At 41.6% G+C, this 18,297-nt stretch overlaps 1 protein-coding gene and 1 long non-coding RNA gene across 2 annotated transcripts; both read right to left on the reverse strand.

Annotated features, from left to right (window-relative positions):
* Positions 1–3,542: 3,542 nt before the first annotated feature.
* Positions 3,543–13,879, reverse strand: samsn1a (SAM domain, SH3 domain and nuclear localisation signals 1a). Its single transcript, XM_068745711.1, has 15 exons — positions 13,856–13,879; positions 12,953–13,108; positions 12,639–12,685; positions 12,000–12,040; positions 11,510–11,593; positions 11,179–11,273; positions 9,490–9,762; positions 7,940–7,996; positions 7,030–7,107; positions 6,715–6,843; positions 6,366–6,477; positions 6,128–6,288; positions 5,806–6,030; positions 5,392–5,539; positions 3,543–4,175 (listed from the first exon to the last, which is right to left on the reverse strand). The coding sequence occupies exons 1-15, from the start codon at positions 13,877–13,879 to the stop codon at positions 4,021–4,023; spliced, it is 1,785 nt and encodes a 594-aa protein (XP_068601812.1). The 3' UTR covers positions 3,543–4,020.
* A 2,146-nt stretch (positions 13,880–16,025) lies between these two features.
* Positions 16,026–16,991, reverse strand: LOC137901736 (uncharacterized). The gene is made up of 3 exons (XR_011105709.1): positions 16,939–16,991; positions 16,652–16,753; positions 16,026–16,546 (listed from the first exon to the last, which is right to left on the reverse strand). It is a non-coding gene; the product is annotated as an uncharacterized lncRNA (long non-coding RNA).
* Positions 16,992–18,297: the final 1,306 nt, after the last annotated feature.

The following is an 18,297-nucleotide window of genomic DNA, read 5'->3' on the forward strand; positions in this document are numbered from 1 at the left end:
ACGCCTAGATAAATTTTATTTATTTTCTCTTATTTTGAAATGCAGCCCTACTTTTATTTAGTCAATGAGAGAACTTTTTTTTTTCTTTTACCTCCGCCGAGGTGGTCATTTGTCCATCTGTCCGTTAGCAAGATAACTCAAAGTTCTGGATGGAACTTGATGACATTTTCAGGAAATGTTGGGCATGTTACCAGGAACAGGTGATACAATTTTGGTGATGATCCAGAAGAGATCCTGGATTATGGAGCAGTTTGAAACTTTCACTAACATTGCGGTCAATGGAGCTTCAAAATGTATTCCGCAATATCTCGGTTGCTTATTGACTGATGTTTATGGAATTTGACACAGTCATGTAGGGTGGGGGCCTCAATCTTACCACCAGATGTCATCCGGATCAGATCCAGAAAAGCGTTTTAACATTGAAAACCCCATTTACAGATTCAAATGAACAAAGCCACACAGGTGCTTTGGGAGGAACATCAAAGCCAACTTTACCTGTGAGGATACTGCATGCATCAACAGAAAATTGCATTCCACATGCTTTCAAGTGTGATTAAAGACGCTTTGATTCTTTGATCTTTGCAGGACACCATTCCTTATATTAGCGCATGTTGACAACTGGAAATATTAAAAGCATAGATGGACCCTGCCTTTTCTGCAAGTGAGGAAATGCTGACGAACACAAGCCCACAAACGCACGGGGAGTGCAAGTTACCTGAGGTAGCATTGTCTTCACCTCAGGTGAAACCATGTGTTCCCAACACTGTCTGTCTGTCGAAAAAATGTGAAATGAGGACGGTGGGACCATCAAAGGGAGAGAAACCCTCTCCAGCCAACTACCTGAAGAAACACTCAAAGGAGTTCAAGTTGCCTAAGGTGGCATCGTATTCAAGAGTGTTTGACCCTCTTGCCATCAGGAAACCACCTGTTCCCAAGCGTACAGAGATCACACCTATAATTCACAAAAAGAAGAACTTTGTGAAGGCAGCCCGAGAACAGGCGTTTGTAACAGTAAAGCAGACACCTGCAAATACAGCTATAGACCTTAAGATAGGGGGTTTTGGGGAAGTCCCTCAGTACCTGCTTAAGCGCAAGGAAAAGCAGTATGGGTTGAATGAACATGGCACTTCTGAAACCATCGCCGCTAGAGATAAACTTAGGATAACACACAAACCATGCACCAATGTGCCTGTGTGTCTACCGTCGAATGAGCAGCCCAGGAACCATGGAACAAGGACCACTGGACCAATAAAGGTGGAGATGCCTTCTCCAGCCAACTACCTGAGGAAACACTCAAAGGAGTTTAAGTTGCCTGAGGTGGCATCGTATTCAAGAGTGTTTGACCCTCTTGCCATCAGGAAACCACCTGTTCCCAAGCATACAGAGATCACACCTCTGATAATTCACAAAAAGAAAAACTTTTTGAAGGCAGCCGAAGAACAGGTGCTGGTAACAGCAAAGCCAACACTTGCAAATAAGGCTATAGACCCTAAGATAAGGGGTTTTGGGGAAGTCCCTCAGTACCTGCTGAAGCGCAAGGAAAAGCAGTATGGGTTGAATGAACATGGCACTTCTGAAACCATCGCCGCTAGAGATAAACTTAGGATAACACACAAACCACGCACCAATGTGCCTGTATGTCTACCGTCGAATGAGCAGCCCAGGAACCATGGAACAAGGACCACTGGACCAATAAAGGTGGAGATGCCTTCTCCAGCCAACTACCTGAAGAAACACTCAAAGGAGTTCAAGTTGCCTGAGGTGGCATCGTATTCAAGAGTGTTTGACCCTCTTGCCATCAGGAAACCACCTGTTCCCAAGCATACAGAGATCACACCTCTGATAATTCACAAAAAGAAAAACTTTTTGAAGGCAGCCGAAGAACAGGTGCTGGTAACAGCAAAGCCAACACTTGCAAATAAGGCTATAGACCCTAAGATAAAGGGTTTTGGGGAAGTCCCTCAGTACCTGCTGAAGCGCAAGGAAAAGCAGGACGGGTTGAATGAACATGGCACTTTTGATCACACCAATGTGACTGTATGTCTCCCTCCTATTGGGCAGCCCAGGAACAATTCTCTGGTGGCGAATACAAAGCCGACGCTTGCAAAGTGTAAAGTGATGAAAGAGAGAAATGTGCACACTAGCCTGAATACAAGACAGGAACCGTTTATATTTCCCAAAATCACCAGCGGAGTAAAACGGAAGGAGCTCAGACTAGCATACACGCCACGCACCAATGTGCAGCATGTCTACCCCATGAGCAGAGATTGAAACTGTACTTCTGCAGAGTGATCAAAGAGACCGATGGGGCTCCGGGCCGGCCTGTTGTGCCCCGTGCCGCTGTTATTCTTCTGGGTGCTGCAACACCCAGAGAACAACAGTCCGGTGCGCCCTGTGCTCTCGGGGTGCTGCAACACCCAGAGAACAACAGTCCGGTGCGCCCTGTGCTCTCGGGGTGCTGCAACACCCAGAGAACAACAGGGCGCACCCTACTGTAAGGCGCATCTGTCCCTTTATGAAATGGAACACCACTCTCTGTATCATCATGTCACAGACGCCACCAGCCCGGTGGCTGTCGTGCGGCATAAATAGGCCTACAGAATTATTTCAGAAAAACTGGAAAAAAATATTTCTAATAAATAAATGGATCTCTTTATTTCAGAAAAACAGAAAAATAATACATTGAGATGTTCCCACTCAGCGTTCACCATTCTCGCTGAGTGGGAACATCTCAAGGTATTTTTGGGGAACTCTGCCAGGATATCCATTTTGTGTTTCACACTGAGTATAAATGCATTAATAAACAATATTATTAACTATATATTATATGTACTGTGTAAGAGTGTCATTTTGGTTAGTGGTTTTCCCCAGGATTTTGTAAATGTAAAAAGTGTGCTGCAGCTCAAATAAGGTTGAAAATCACTGAGCTAGACAACAAACAATGGAACACAAAATACATTTTCGGAATGGTCTCGACGAGGGCTACGCGTCTGTGTGTGTGCGCGTGTGTTGTTTAGTGTCGGGGTGTGTGTGTGTGCTGTTGAGTGTCAGTGTGTGGGTGTGTTGGTCATCCTCAACAGCATGGCAAAGTTGGATGCTGAGGGTTGGCTCGTCAACTTGTCGTCTTCTGCGTTGCAAAAGCAATAGCCCCTTACGCCTAGGATAGGCGCTCGGGCCTAAAAAGTGTTGGGGTTAAAGTTAGTAGGGTCCAAAAAAGTTGATTACAACTTTTAGTCAAACATTTAGATTGGAATTACCAAATTAAAATTATTTGCGGTTAAATGAAGATGGTATGGGATAGACTTTGTCATTGCCAGCACAGTACGGTACGACAACGAAATTACATTCGACGAGTGAGCATCGGGCTCCCTTCTTTGAGAAGTTACAGAAAGCAAAGTCCCGAAGAAGATAACTGAATTTGTATTAATGGCTATTTTGCTATCAAACATTTGTATTAGATGCTGTATTAGAATGTGAAAGTAATTGTTCTGACAAAAGAGAAAACATAACATTCTATTATATTTCTTTATCTTTATTTTTTTTTTAAACATTGTAAATTATGTTTTTCATATGATTGCACATGCTCTAAGCACCCATTCTCATATCGTCACACGCATTCAGAAAAAAACGCATACATGTTCACAGTATACTTCATAAGCAAGGTTTGACTATACATTGTTCAGACTTCTTGGGAAAACATCCTTTCACAAATATCACCAATAGTTCACAAGAAAAAAACGATTACTTAAGAAAGATGTTGAACTGCTTGAGTAATCTTGGAATTGATGAGAAAGGTTTAAACGATACAGGTGCGATAAATAAATGCTTCTTATGGAAAACAATGAATTATATAGAATACAATAAATATAAGTAGCATTTAATCAATGAAATGAATAAGAGGAATATGAATCATTTGTTCGTCCTACAGAGCGATCACATTATGCAAGTTTGTGGCTACCTTGTTGGAATAAGGTTTTTTTTGCGTGAAAATATTTTGATATATCCATCAAAGTGGCCGCATTAAGAATGGACGGCGTCTGTGAGCGGCTCTGCGTCGTCCTTGCTGTCTGAACATTCAGATGGGATGAAGCAGCCCGAGTCTCTGGGACAGTCGCTGTCTTCTTCCTGTGCGCTGCGGGAGGATTCGTGCTCCTTTGCCTCCCTGACATCATCGTCTGGAACAAATCAAAATGGAATTCACTCAATTGTCTGTTTGCAGGTTATGTTAGACATATTAAAACACATTAATCAGTCATTTGGACATTAAACTATATTTGAAATTAAGCTCTAATAGTATGGCATAATGGGGTTCTGCTTGATTAAGCCACTGCCATCTCTCATGAGGCAGCAGGCTTGGCAGGGTTGTTCAGCAGCTGCTGCCACCCAAACTAAAGATTCATATGACATTTATTTTCCTCTGTATGCCACTATAAATAAAACATGAAACAACTGCAGAAATCTGTCTTGTAGTGGATTTCAGATCCTTTTCATTCTGAAAAGTACCTGCAAGGACCTGCAGTAATCAGCCTTCCGTTTCAAGACATGAGATTACACAAACGCCTTCTGCCTCATTAAGCACTTTCAAACTGAGTAAACAGGAACTCACTGATAAGCTTCTCACAGCCTGGCACAGGATGTGTTTCTATTCTGTGTGGCACAAATGTCTCCGCTTCAAACAGCTATTTTGCATTTGAAAGCAACAAACGACCTTTTAGTCTCCTGCAGAACTTAATCCAATAATTTTCAACCAAGACAGAGTGATTAAAATACACATAAATACATCTATTTCTGTTCATCTTAGAAGTGTGGACCTTCCTTTTGCACTGTACTGGCCGGTGTCGCGCCCGGGGTGTACCCCGCCTCTTGCCCATAGTAAGCTGGGACAGGAACTCCCGTGACCCGCAAGGAGGAAAAAGCAGGAGAAAATGAACGGATGGATGAAACTTTGCCGTCTCTAAAGAGGCAAAGATTTTCAAGGCCGCCGTGACACTACTGGACTAGTTTAAAGGCTTTGGGTGGCAATATTCTGTGTACATTTATATATATATATTATTAGTTTGGGCAGTAATTAAAAAGAGCACCTTGACAGGTTGCAGCAGAAACAAACTAATGAGATAAATTAGAGCTGAATTCCATTTTGCTGCTGGTTGAGTTTCAGTCTCCTGATGTTGCTTAATTGCTAATAATGTAAGATGGGATTTTTTTTTTTTTACGATCTTGTGAAATGAGGACATTTGTGTGAAGAAGGGGAAGGGTCAGAGTAGATTGGTGTAGAGTAGATGATAAAAATGCCTTATTTGAGTAACAACCAGAAGCAGAGCAGACCGTGGGAGAGCCCAGCCTCCCACTGGGTCGATGTGCAACGTCTTCACGGGCTGGCGGGCTGCTAACCTTCCGTGTAGCGGCATTCGGCAGCGGCGAGGAGCCTGCTCCTGTGCTCGGCGTCTTTAACGTTCAGCTCTATCAGGTGCTTCTCCTGCAGGTGCAACAGGTCCTCCACCGTCTGGTAGCCGTTGAGCAGCAAGGCGGAGGCGTATTCCTGCAATCGATACACACATACGTTCTGAAACGTCTTTTTGATGAGAGAAAAAGTGAAGGAAAAAAGGTGTTTTACCAACATAGATGAGAGTGAAGCGGAAAGAAAGACCCAGACTTGTTTTGCACTGTTAGAAGCGTTTAATGTTTGTTTCCGTTGTTGAGGAGGAAGCTGCAGCCGTTTTTCATGCGACGCTCCACAATTTGTTTTTTAACTCCTGTAAGAGTTTTTCTATAATCGGAACTGACAACTTCGACAATCAATCTCACCTCGAGATGCAGGCGCTCCAGCAACTCCAGCAAGGTCTTGGGCCGGGGTCTTTTGCACAGCTTCTGTTGTCTGATCTTGGGAACTTCTTTTTCTTCTTCTTCTTCCTCTTCTTTCTCCACCAAAATGTCCACGTAGATGAACTTGAAGTTGCCCACTTTGTTGTTCAGCATTCCTGTCCAGATGCCCATCGGCGGCTTGCCGATGATGCTGATGATGTCACCGACCTAAAGAGAGAATTTTTAAAGATGGAGAGGCTCATGTGTTTTCGGAGAGGACAGCCTTTTAAAACTTGCAGCTGCGCTAACAGAGTCAAAATCACACCTTGAGTTTGAGGGAATCTGTGTCGTATGGGCTGGGAACGAAGTCCGTGTGGACACGAGCTCTGCCACAGAACTGTCCCTGATAGGATCCGTCCTCCTCCAGCTTCAGACTGTCTCTCTGACCGCCGGAACCGTTGGATTCACTGGTAACGCCACCTGAACGCACAGAACGCAACTCATTACACAGTGACGGCGTAAAGGTTTTTCTGAAGACGGCCTCTGTGTGTTCGGAGACTCACTGGAGGAGCTCTGCCCGCTGTAAAGACTCTCCAAGGAGTTGCTTGAGTTTGCACAGTTTTTCTCGGTTGGAGGTCCGCTCTCTGCTTCTGCTTCTGGATCTACATCATCACCCTGGGAGGAATAAAAATAAAATTAAAAGATATACAGTCTTGTCATAGAATAAGAACATTATAGCCCTCCATCAGTGTCAAATTAAATGTATCAAAGGCGCTGCTTTCCAGATAAGTGATCAAGTAAGTCCAGATTTATCTCAGCCCTCTATCTGTGTTACAGTAAAACCGAGATGGAAATACTTCTCGGAGGAAAGGAGTGTCGCATTGTGGGTGTATGATAGTGGAAGTGACTCACTGCTTCCTCCGAGAAAGACTTTGCATGTTTTTTGCAAATCTTTCTGCGCATGGTCAGTGAAATGAACTTCATCTTCTTCCCAAGTCCAGCTGATTTTCCCGGGTCAACACTTTCACCTTCCTCTGTCAGCTGAGTAAAAGAAAGTTCAGCACGATTCAAGAACTTTACATTTAGAAGTCATGTTTCTCGGTAAAGTGAGAACAAATGCCTAGTATTTTTTTTACAGCACCCTGCAGCAACGGGACAGCAGATAAATAATAATAATAATAGACATTAAAATAGGAAAATATAATCCAAACAATAAGATTTACAGACCTTAGTTGGCTCGTTTTCTTCTGGTTTGGATTGGGAGTGATGTCTGAAACCCTCGAACCTGCCAAAGCTTGTGGAGCGCTGTGGAAAGCATTGAAAGTTATGGTTGGGGGGGGGGCTTATATAACATTACATTTTATTCATGAATCTTTGTCCCAACTGTCCCAAGACTCAAACATCCTTAAAAACCTGTTGAGGGTCTCACTGATGAGACGAGTTCTACTTCAGACAGCATCTGTTTAGGACAGACGTGTGTTGAAAGTTTTGAAATGAGGGCTTGTAAAATCCGTGGTACATTTCATGTGTTTTATTATGTAACTTGCCTCCCTCCTAAAAAAAAAATTATGCTGCAATAATGGCTCTATTTTAATTATTTCTCTTTTTTTGTTATTTTTCCATAAAGCTAAAAGTCATTATAATCTCTCTTCCTCATTTCCCCAGCAGAGCAGCTAAATTATTACATAACTGAATAATCCCTGGAAATCCTAGTTAAATATGGGCCCCATGCTCCTAGACGGCCTGTCTGAGGATTGATTTCATGTGGCGGCGGCGTTAAGACTTGCATTTTGTTCCACTGTCTACACATTTTTCAGCAAAATAAACGGCTTTCGTTATAATGTGATCCTTTTTTTGTCATTGTAATATTTGGAATTCATCCTCATTATGAAAAACACTGAACATCAACTCGTATTCACCCTTAAAAAAATATAAAATGGCTTCATTTTAAATGCTGACCTGTACAATGTTATACATTAACGTCAATTGTTTTGTTTTTTTAAAGATAGTAACTGTCTGTCTCTTTCTTGAAAACCGTCAGTCATTTCCGAAATGATTTTGGAATAGGTGTTACATGCTCTTCATCTTTCAGAATGCTGAACCTCCTATCATCCCTGCCCTTTAGAGTTTCACCTACCTTCGGTTTGCTGCTCTTCACCTTGTCTGAAAGATTGGAGGCCGTCCGCTGTAACATTTTTCACCCTCTCTTCAGATTAACTTTAAATTTCTGTCCTCAGTCCTTTCTTGCCTTTTGCCCCACAGCAGAGTGTGAACTCACACCCAGGGCCGGGTGTCTGATGGGCTGACTGGCCCGCTTCCTTACACCACACAGGATGTGAGGCAATTAGCATTGTGTAGCGGCGTCGCTTCGAAAGGGGAAAATACAAGTGCTTGAGTGAGCATTTTGTGGCCTCTGCTCGTCAACAACTCTGACAACACTTCCAGGAATGGCTGTATTTAGGTTTTTACAATTGTGGCAACTTTTTGGAGAGGAAATGAACTAACCTGTTGTGTTACTGTGGTTGATCTGCTCAGGCTCGAGCTGCAATGTCACTAAAACTGACCATTTACAGCTCCTTAAACTTAAAGATACAATTGAAAGATAACATATGTCAAAAATTTTAATTACAGCAAAATTTCGGTCCAATATTCTTCAGTATTTGCCCTGAAAAGGGGAACTCTGTTTTTGGTGATGCTGAAGTAATGAATCTATATTTCTTAATGTGGGTGAAAATGTTTGAGGAAGCTGTGAATCGTCAAATTTCACCGTGTTGCAACCTTTTCCGGTCTATATCTACGTTTCATTTAATGAAAGAGCCCCTTCCACGTCAAATGGGCTGTGCCGTCTGCAGATTTCCTTTTTGATAATGGCTACAAATCTGACGGAATTACAACCTGTGACTTTACACGTCCTCCCGAACTGAAATCTGAGTCTCCACGGGATCTTCCATTAGCAGACGCTGCTCTGAGGTCACAACGTGGGGATGTGCTACTGTGTTTACGCTGCAGAGTGTTTAAAAGAAAAGGAATTCTGCAAGCAAAACCGTTGCCTAATCCCTCGTCTGGCAATCCAGCATAAACTCCGATCAATTTGGATTAAGCCTTCTAATCGGTGACTTCATTAGCTCCCTGGAGAAGCAGTCGTTCATCTCAAGAGTAACCTGTTGTTACATTTAGGGGAGGGATTCATCACATGAGTAAAAAAGAAGGGTCTTAACCTCCATCATGTCTCGTCTGACCCTTAAAAGGCTTCCTATCTATGGGAATGATATTTTATCTTCAAGAACTAATGACACCAGGGATCCATCTTGTAATCTCTTCACTGGATCATCCTTTGCATGGTAGATCATTTCCTCCCGAGTCATGCTAAGCTTTAACAACTGTCTCGTGTCACATGATCTGCACGCTGGGTCAAAGCAGAGGCCTCATGCTGGGCGATGTCAAGGCACTGCCCTCAAGGTCAGTCTGCGCTGTTGTGTGGTATTAGTGCAGAGAGTGATCAGATCATTGTTGTTCCATGCTAGAGAACAAGCCTCCATTAATCTGGCCCTGAGAAACCTTTAGTGCGTAGCACCTAGAGGCTGTTTTCACAGGGTGAGTAGAAGAATGGCATTATGCATCATAATTTCTTTTTAAAACACTTACATTTGGTTCTGAGAGATCCAGGTCGGTGACAGACCGCGGTACCTTTGGGGATGTCTGGGCTTTACCATCTCGTTTCAAACTGCCGTCCTGAGCCGACCCCGGTTGACGTTTTTCTTCCCACTCTTTTCCTTGTGGCGTGACAAATTCATGAGAGCGGACGCGATACTCCGTGAGCGGCCTGCGGCATGTGTGCAGGGCGGTCCCCCAGGCGGGACTGCTGTCACCTGGGTTGCTCCAGCGCTGGTGGTGGATGTGGGTCGGAGTGGCTCCGCCGGGTAGGGCGGTTTCTACGAATCGACCTGGTATTGTGTTCTCCTGAGTAGGCAAAGTGGAAAACGTCCCCTGGTAGGGTCTCCTGTCTGACCTGTAGGGTACATCCAGATAGTGAGGTCCGAGGTATGGGCCCACAGCGATTTGTGGAGCGTGAACTGCCAAAGGAAAAAATATATATATATTCAAATGAATTCGCAGCCTGTCGGAACGCTGCAGACACCTGGAGTCAACATTTTGAATTCAGAATTCAACCAGAAGTCTGGAGTCGCTTCATATAAATGCCACCTGTGCAGTTTAGTCACGCAGGGTCAGGAGGTCATACGTATTCCACAGAGAGGTCAGGACTCTAATGATGCTGCGTGAGCGGAACGACGCCTCACCTGTGCAGGTGTGAGTTTTCTTTGAACCCTCTTTCCCACTTTTTCCAGCTGGTTTCTTTCCAGATTTTTGGCTTCTTTTAACGGCAGGTTTAGACTCTGTCACCGCAGGACTGGCATGAGTCTGGAAAGATACAACACATATACTGTATTTTTTAATCTCAAACACGAGATACCTCATTTCATCTGCTGTGTTCAAGGCGATATCAAAAAAACGATATCGATGATATAACGATAATATCTACAATCAAAGTATGAGGTGACTTCTTGGCTAACATAACGCTGGTAGCTTCACTAGTATTTAGATATATAGTAAAAAATATCACAAATGATTTTATGTTATAGTTGGAATCAATTAAAAAGCATTTGTAATATCACCGGCATCAGTTAAAGTGGAGGACGCCACGATAATGACATCATTCATTCATTCATTCATTTTATAAACTGCTTTGTCTGTTACCGAGTCGCGGGTCTCCTTAGAGAAAGGCCGCAGTCGGGTTCGAACCCGTGACCTTCTTGCTGTGAGGCTTTTATATTTTGATTGTTTCTTCATTTAAAAAAATATCTTTACCAAATCCCATTTGGATCATCGGCATCACATCACTGGCAAACTCTGTTGTGTCCGCCTCTCGCTACGATGGGCAATAGTCACAGTGGGCACTGGGTAACCATAGGCATCCTCTCTAAACCCACCCCACTCCAAAAAAAACACACCATGTGGTCCAGAGATTACACAGTCCCCTCTGCAGAACCATCTGCACTGTATTAAAACCCAATCAGCATTTGCGCCTTAAATGATTGTGTCATTCAGGACACCAGAATCTCTCTGGGTGGCACAAGCAGGTGGCACAAAATGCCCTGATATTAATTCTACTGGTGCGGGAACGGGGTGATCACGGGGTCGCTGCAACACTAATTGTGGCAGACGCACCCCTGTCCTGTGTTACGGTGTCTGACAGCCACTCATCAGCAGGGCAGAGCAAAAGGTACGAAAACACATCCGTTCTGTGCAAAAAAAAAAAAAAAAACATTGAAAAATGGCATTTTCTTAATAACAAGATCACAGGCCTTTCAGTCTCACCTGGCCTGATGGGGGTTTCTCCTTTTTCTTTGTGCCAGAATGATGACTTTCTTTCCCTTCTTTGCTTTCTGCTCTGTGTTTCGTCTTCCTCATCACTGCAGAGACACAAGATATCAGAATATATTGGTGAAACACTGGAATGGAACAAAAGAAAACCCACATTTAGGAAGCAAGGGGTAAATCACGGAGTAGATGTCGTCATATCCGTCATTTCTTGTGTGTGTGTGTGTGTGTTGGTTGGCGAGCCCGGCCCCCATCTTTAGACGGCATTTTGAGAGTCCAAATGAACATTGGCATGTAGATGGGCTTAACCTATTTATTTTCTATTTACCTTCATTGTGATTGTTGGCGATGTGGACTAAATCTTCTCGGCTCCTGGCAGGCTGCCACGCTGCGGTATTACAGCCGGGGTTATCTGCCGTGAAGGGAGACGAATCACAGGCATTGAGGGTTTTAGGTGAAGCGTCAGGGTGGGGGCACATCAGACTGAATGATGGGATTGGACCGGCCGCCTCCTGGGTTATCGGAGGGTTTAACTTGAGTTATGGATGGTAATATTTCCTGAGGAGCTTTCGGAAAAGGTTCATTATTTTCTACTTTGGTCTTCGTGAGGATGTCCAGCGTCTCTTGTTTCAAGCTGTTTCCGGTAGTGTTGCTGAATATAACACAAAGTCTTGTGCATATAAAAATAATGAATGGATTTAATCAAACATCCAGTGGCTCCGTGTGTGTAGGTAGACAGGCAGGCATTTGAAGCTATGCGGCATTTCTTATCAATCTCTAACATGACCAAAAATCTGATTCTGATTATTTGCACTCACCGAGTACGTTGTTATCTGACGCTGATTTGGATATATGTGTCCTGAAATAAAAAATAAAAAAAGAAGCATGACATTGTACTTTAGGGTTTGAGTTGATGTTTCTTTTGGGCCACAAAAGGCGCATACATCACAGAACGTGAGGATAAAAGCCAACGTGCTTTTCTGGGATCATTTCTCTTGCTGTGAACTGAGAAATAAAACTTTTGGCTTGTGTTTCTTTCAAGGTAAAGCCATGGTTGTAGAGGAGTTGAGATAACTGATGACTCTACGTCTAGTCCAACTCGCCCAAGACAAGGATGAGTAGTGCGGCCCTGCTCCTCATCGGCGCTGCTGCAGGACGGATTTATAACATTAACCCTCAGTGGAAATAAACTGAGAGCCTTTCGAACCATGGCATTGCTTGATGGGGAAAGCCTTTCTCACTTTCACAGCACACCAAATAAGAGAAACACAAGTAGGTTGCACAATAGATATAAAGAAGCTCAAATTCTAGACTGATCTTCAAGCGTTTATTAACATCTCAGTGTCAAGACAAAAGACTTCACGTAAATATGTTTTAGATGAACCTGTTTGCCGAAAGAACTAAAGCGATTTGGTGCAATTACCGGTAATTCCACTGATCAAATGATCCAAACTCACCTTCTTTTCTTTTTATGATAGACGGTCCCCTGCGTCTGAGGCGTCTCCTGAAAGAAAACATTTTCTATCAGATGCTTCACATCACATACTAAGAGTTTTCTACTCAGTGGTGGCTTTTAATTTGACAGGAATGGATTAAAGGTTTCGGTGCTCAGGAGCAGCTGTCAATGGGCCGTGTTCATCATTTCTTAATCAGTTTATTATTTTAGGAACCATTCGGTGGGCAGGAGTCCAAAAGTCTCGATTCCTCTGAGAAGTGACCTCATAAACCCTCAAAAGCTCTCCACCAATCATGATATTTGCATTGGTCTCACCATAGAAATAGATCTTCCAGAACCTTGCCACGTTTCGTTGTCATCCAGGAGGATCGCTGGGCTGCAGGAGCGGCTGGAGGAGCGGCTGGGGATGGGAGGTGGTGGCCCCTCGGTGGAGCTCTGCACCGCCTCATACAGGCTGTCCATGGATCCCTCCTGATGGAAAGAGACAGAGCTGTCACAGTTAAATATGGGCTGCAATTTATGAATGGATTTCATTTATCTTCCCGGGATTAAGTATGATGAGCACTTCTGCACATATTAAGCATCCACAAATGTAAAAAAAAATATGTTTAAACATGTTTTATTTGGAGTTTAATAATTAGAAAACCTTTTTTTTATATAGGTATATATCCAAGACGGTTCACATGAATTATTTTTAGCATCGACAAATGTGCAGCAATGCATAGCTTATGCTGCTCTCAAGCTCTTTTGAATTTGCTTGTCAACCAGGGATGTAAGGGAGGATTGAAATTCCACGCAGCTGAATTTATTGTGGATTAAAACGCATTCTGGCTTGCTTGGATTTCTTCTAGGAAGGAATAAGCTCTTTCTATCTTTGTACAGCTCGTCTTATCTAAACGCTGATATTTGTGTACCGGACAGATAGATTTTGAGGATGTAATCCTGGTTTAAAGCATGAATTTTACATTTTAAAACCTATTTAAAGCACATGAGGTAAGTGAATCTCATTGAGCTGATAGCACCGTGTGTAGCTTTGACACATTTATGACAACAACCTTGTAAAATCACCCCAGATTTTCACTTACACACATAGCAGAGCTCTGATCTGGAGTTAGTTTAAGCATCACTGGTAGAACAAGTTCATTATTTTTTTTGTCATGGGTCCAGGCTAAGGTGCAGCTAGTTCCGCATATGCAGAAATCAGAAAGTGTCTCTTACCAGAGAGAAGCAGAAAAGGTTCATGTTGACGTCCTGTTGTTGGCGTCCGGTGGAGGTGAAACGGTGATCTGACTGACAGCCAGAGACGAAACGGCTCAGCGTGAGCCCGGCCTGGACCGCCTGCTGTCTTCTCAGATTAATGCCACAGTAAAATCCCTCCACTAATCCAATAGAATGAATAGATGGACCACCATTACGCTCCCAGCTGAAGCAGTGCACACTCTGAACAACAAGCACATCATCGGCACTGCAGCAGGATGAGTCTTTGTTTTTATAACTCTGTTATTTTAAAGAGAAGCTTCGTCCAGAAGCTTGAAAAACTACACTCAGTGGTTTTGGAGTCAGGCTGGTTAAAAATGCTTGTGCTGTGAGAGGAAAGGTTTTCTTTTATCTCATGTTTGTTCATTTGTTTGTTTGTTTGTTGATCGGTTGGTTGGTTGCCTTTTCAGTAAGATCTGCTGAAGGGATTTCCCTGAAACTCAAACAGAAAATTAGATGGGATTAAATACTGGTGCTGATTCTTTTTTCCCATTTCATTTAAAATTGTGAATATAGTCATTTCTCATAAAATAAAATGCATTGATATTAAAGGACTCCAGGTATATTCATTTAAGAATGTGGGCGGTTTGGGGAAGATCCAAAGAAACATCTGCATCTATCAGATTCTAGCCTTGACGTAAACTTAAATTAGGACAAAAGCGGAGTGTTTATTTTGGTTGGGGTGGAGTTGGAGACTTTTATCACATGCATCATTCAACAATAATAATAATAATAATAATAATAAGCTTTATTTATATAGCACTTTTTTAGAAATAAAATTCCCAAAGTGCTTTAACAGATAATAACAAATAAACATGAATCATATAAATAATTACATGCAGCAAATTATAATAATAGTGTTAAAGAGTAGGCAACGCCTGGATTTCTATTTATTATGACAACCCATCCATGACGTCATCATTTAGGCAGGCAGCATCAACCGCAGCTGTTTTCTTTAAAGGCAACATGCAAGTGTTTTTCCTCATGCTTTAAATGTGGTTTTGTGCAACACGCGAGCTTCTTTAGAAATCACATTACTTCCTCCATGTGATGGAAAACACTGACGCTTTTTGGAAGCAACAAAACAAAAAAATTAAATGTTCCTGTTTTACCTGGGATGATTGCTAGAAGTCACTTTGTCATTAGAAAAAAACTTTGGCAAGTCCTATGTTTGTCTGTGTTAGCCAGTGAGCATTAAGGCAGCAGCGATCTATTAATCCACCAATCGTCATCCTCTCCTGTCTGAGCTGCTCTAATGTAAAGAAGAAGCAGCTGGAAAGATTAATATTTATGACCTATATTTTCATGCTGCCATGTGATTTGCTATCGGAGGAATGTTCAGTGATGTGTTTGTTGCCTTATAACAAATTATTTTAAATGACCTTTTGATTAATTTGTTTTTTTTTATCAATTTATCTACTGGCCCATTTCAAACAAAAACAGTTAGAATTTCATCCTAAAATTCATTACCCGTGATGCCTAATAAGCATTTGTACTATGCATTCTTCTTCATAACACATTGCATTTTTTTGTTTTATAAAATCCATGATTCTTTACACCAAATTCAGGGATACATTAAGATCTGGATTGTCAGCCAAATAGAAAGTGCTGCACACGAACGCTTCAAGCCTTCATTTTTGACTTTCATGAAATAATTAACGGAATTGAATTGAAATTAACAAAAATTTAGAAGCATCCATGGAAAACTCGTAAGAGTAATATAAATAATTATATAGAGAAAGAAACAGGTCATCTTTCACATTAACCAGCCTGATTCCAATTTTGATTTTTACCTTAAAGTTGCACAAAGCTTTTTTTTTCCTTTTTTTAAGGTTATGTGAAAACAATCTTTTCCAGTCTGATTTGAATCGCTTTCACATGAGGTCCTAGATCTGATACAGATGTGACGTGTGGCCATATGACAGGCGTGATAACCGTCATTGTGACGGCATGCAACATTTACTGTGCGTATTCCAGTTTGAATACAAAGACCTGTTACACAAGTATGACGTTTTAGTTGCCGGTCACGCCTGAGAAAATATGCAGCAGTGCACGCATGTCGGCTGTTTGGGAACCTTCATGGCCTTCTTTTCTTTACCAAAAAAATACCACTGGAACAAATTAATCGGATTATATTTGTGTTTTATTCTCTCTTTTTGATTTATTTAATGATCTTTGACACAAGTCTTTTCATCACAGCAGTGACAAATAAACAGCGGTAAATTACACCAGGAAGAGATTAAACAAGTCTGTGATGTCATGAGATGATATACAAATAGCACAACACTTTAAAAGAAAATATTTTTGGTCTTTTCACACATTTTTGTATTTGCAAAAATATATATATATTTTTTAAGTGTTATTGTAACGCACAAAATGACTTCAGAGCGATATGCTCATTCAGAATTAAGAAAAAATAAATATTAGGCTGTGGCTGCACGCAAGAAGTTGGGGATGATGATAATGAATGAGGATAAACAATTCAACATTTGTAGATTCCACAGAGAAAAATTTAATAGTATCATTAATTAATTAATGTTAGGTAATTATTTTTTCATGAAAGCTATTTGTTGCAGAGGTCAGTATCGCAGCACGTTGTATCGCCTATCGTGACACATGCATCCTCACAACTTCGATAAACGGGTTGTCCACCTAAAAAACAAAATAACACGAAATGAGAAAACTAGTGCCCACTCTTTGGGCTTTGGTGAAAATGTTTATCATATTTATGAAAGACAGAGCACAGCTCCTACATACTATTAACAATAGCCATGCAGTAATTCTCCTCAGGCTTGCATTCCTTCACTTCCAGACAGTTATCTTCTTCGACCGCACAGACATAGCATTTGAGTGTCCGCACTGATGAAAAGATCCAACATTAAAGTTTTATTTTCTCCAATATTTTCCTGCAATTCAACAACAGGACACATTTTCCTCTGCTGCCATTGGGAAAACAAAGTCTGTTCACAGATTTAACAAAGGAGCATCAAGTTATAATAATAATAATAATTCTTTCACAATTCTTGAATAAAACTTTCACTCGCCTTGACTGCAGCACAGCAGCAGCAGCAGCAGCGTGAGAAACAGGATCTTCATGTTGGTTTGTCGACGAACTTCGTTCACATTTACTTTTATAGACACGAGTCACATGATCCAGGGACAGGTATTTCCTCATGTTTGATGTGGGAGGAAGGATGACTTTACCAGTAACTATTTGACAGAATATCAACGTGTACATAATTAGTTTAAACATTTGGAAGTGCCTAGGAGAGGTCGCTGTAGAGTTTTTCACGGGGTTGTTTAACACAATCCAAGAGGGGATGAAGTGTGCTGTGTGTTGAGGCTAGACTAAGGACAGAAGTTTATGAGCAGCAGTATGGCTTTATGCCATGGAAGAGTACCACAGACCCAATGTTTGCGTTGAGGCTAGCAATGGAGAAGTACAAGGTACATCGGTAGAAGGATGCTGAGGATGGAACCGCCAGGGAACAGGGCTAGAGGACGACCCAGGAGGAGATACATGGACGTAGTGAAGGAGGACATGAGAGTGGCTGGTGTTGGGACGGACGATGCAAAGGACAGGGTGAAGTGGAGAAGGCTTATTTGCTGTGGTGACCCTCACGGGACAAGCTGAAAATACATTAGTAGCAGATATTTTAAATATTTTTTCCAGTCTCTACTTTGACAGGTCAGTGACTCTCACATGAAAGGGAAAAAATTATAAAATTAGTCAAGTACAGGACACACATTATTCCACAGCATGCTTCTTGTTAAAATAATTATTTTAAAATGACCCTAAAAGAACACATTTTATTTGTAGACCAACAGAAATTAGGAAAATCATTGGTGCAATTGTGTTCAGGATTTATATATGTCCAGAAAAAGGAAAAGGCCTGATATTTTTAGGATAACATATCCGATCCAAATAGTGCAGCTATTTTTCTCCACAACTTTCCCAATCTTCTGTTGCCCCAGTCAGGTTTGTTTTAACCCAAAACGTAGCCAGACTGGCTGAATCCAAAAACATTCAGACATTACTGGGTGCAACTTACAAAAAGGAAACACAATAGAAGGAATGGAGAGGATGAAATGAATGCAACCTGGCAGGTTCGTGCACAATGACATTGAAACTTAAGTTTCTTTTACCTTATCGGAGCTGGAAAACAGCTGACTCATACTGAATAGAGTTTGCTCAATATTCATTTTGTCTAACACGCAAATGTATTAAATGTAATTTAAAAATGCTAAATGTTTGTTACTCCCTCGTTATTCCTTATTTTGAGTTTCTAGCATGGGTCAAATTAAATAAATTACAGAATGCCGCTATATTTTAGAAACATTTAGAGTCAATAATGGTTTAAAAGAAACCTGGTTTAAGCGTAATTATTTAAATTTACCAGTGT

This window comes from Brachionichthys hirsutus, chromosome 11 (assembly GCF_040956055.1).
Source record: "Brachionichthys hirsutus isolate HB-005 chromosome 11, CSIRO-AGI_Bhir_v1, whole genome shotgun sequence".
In the NCBI taxonomy this organism is placed as follows: domain Eukaryota; kingdom Metazoa; phylum Chordata; class Actinopteri; order Lophiiformes; family Brachionichthyidae; genus Brachionichthys; species Brachionichthys hirsutus.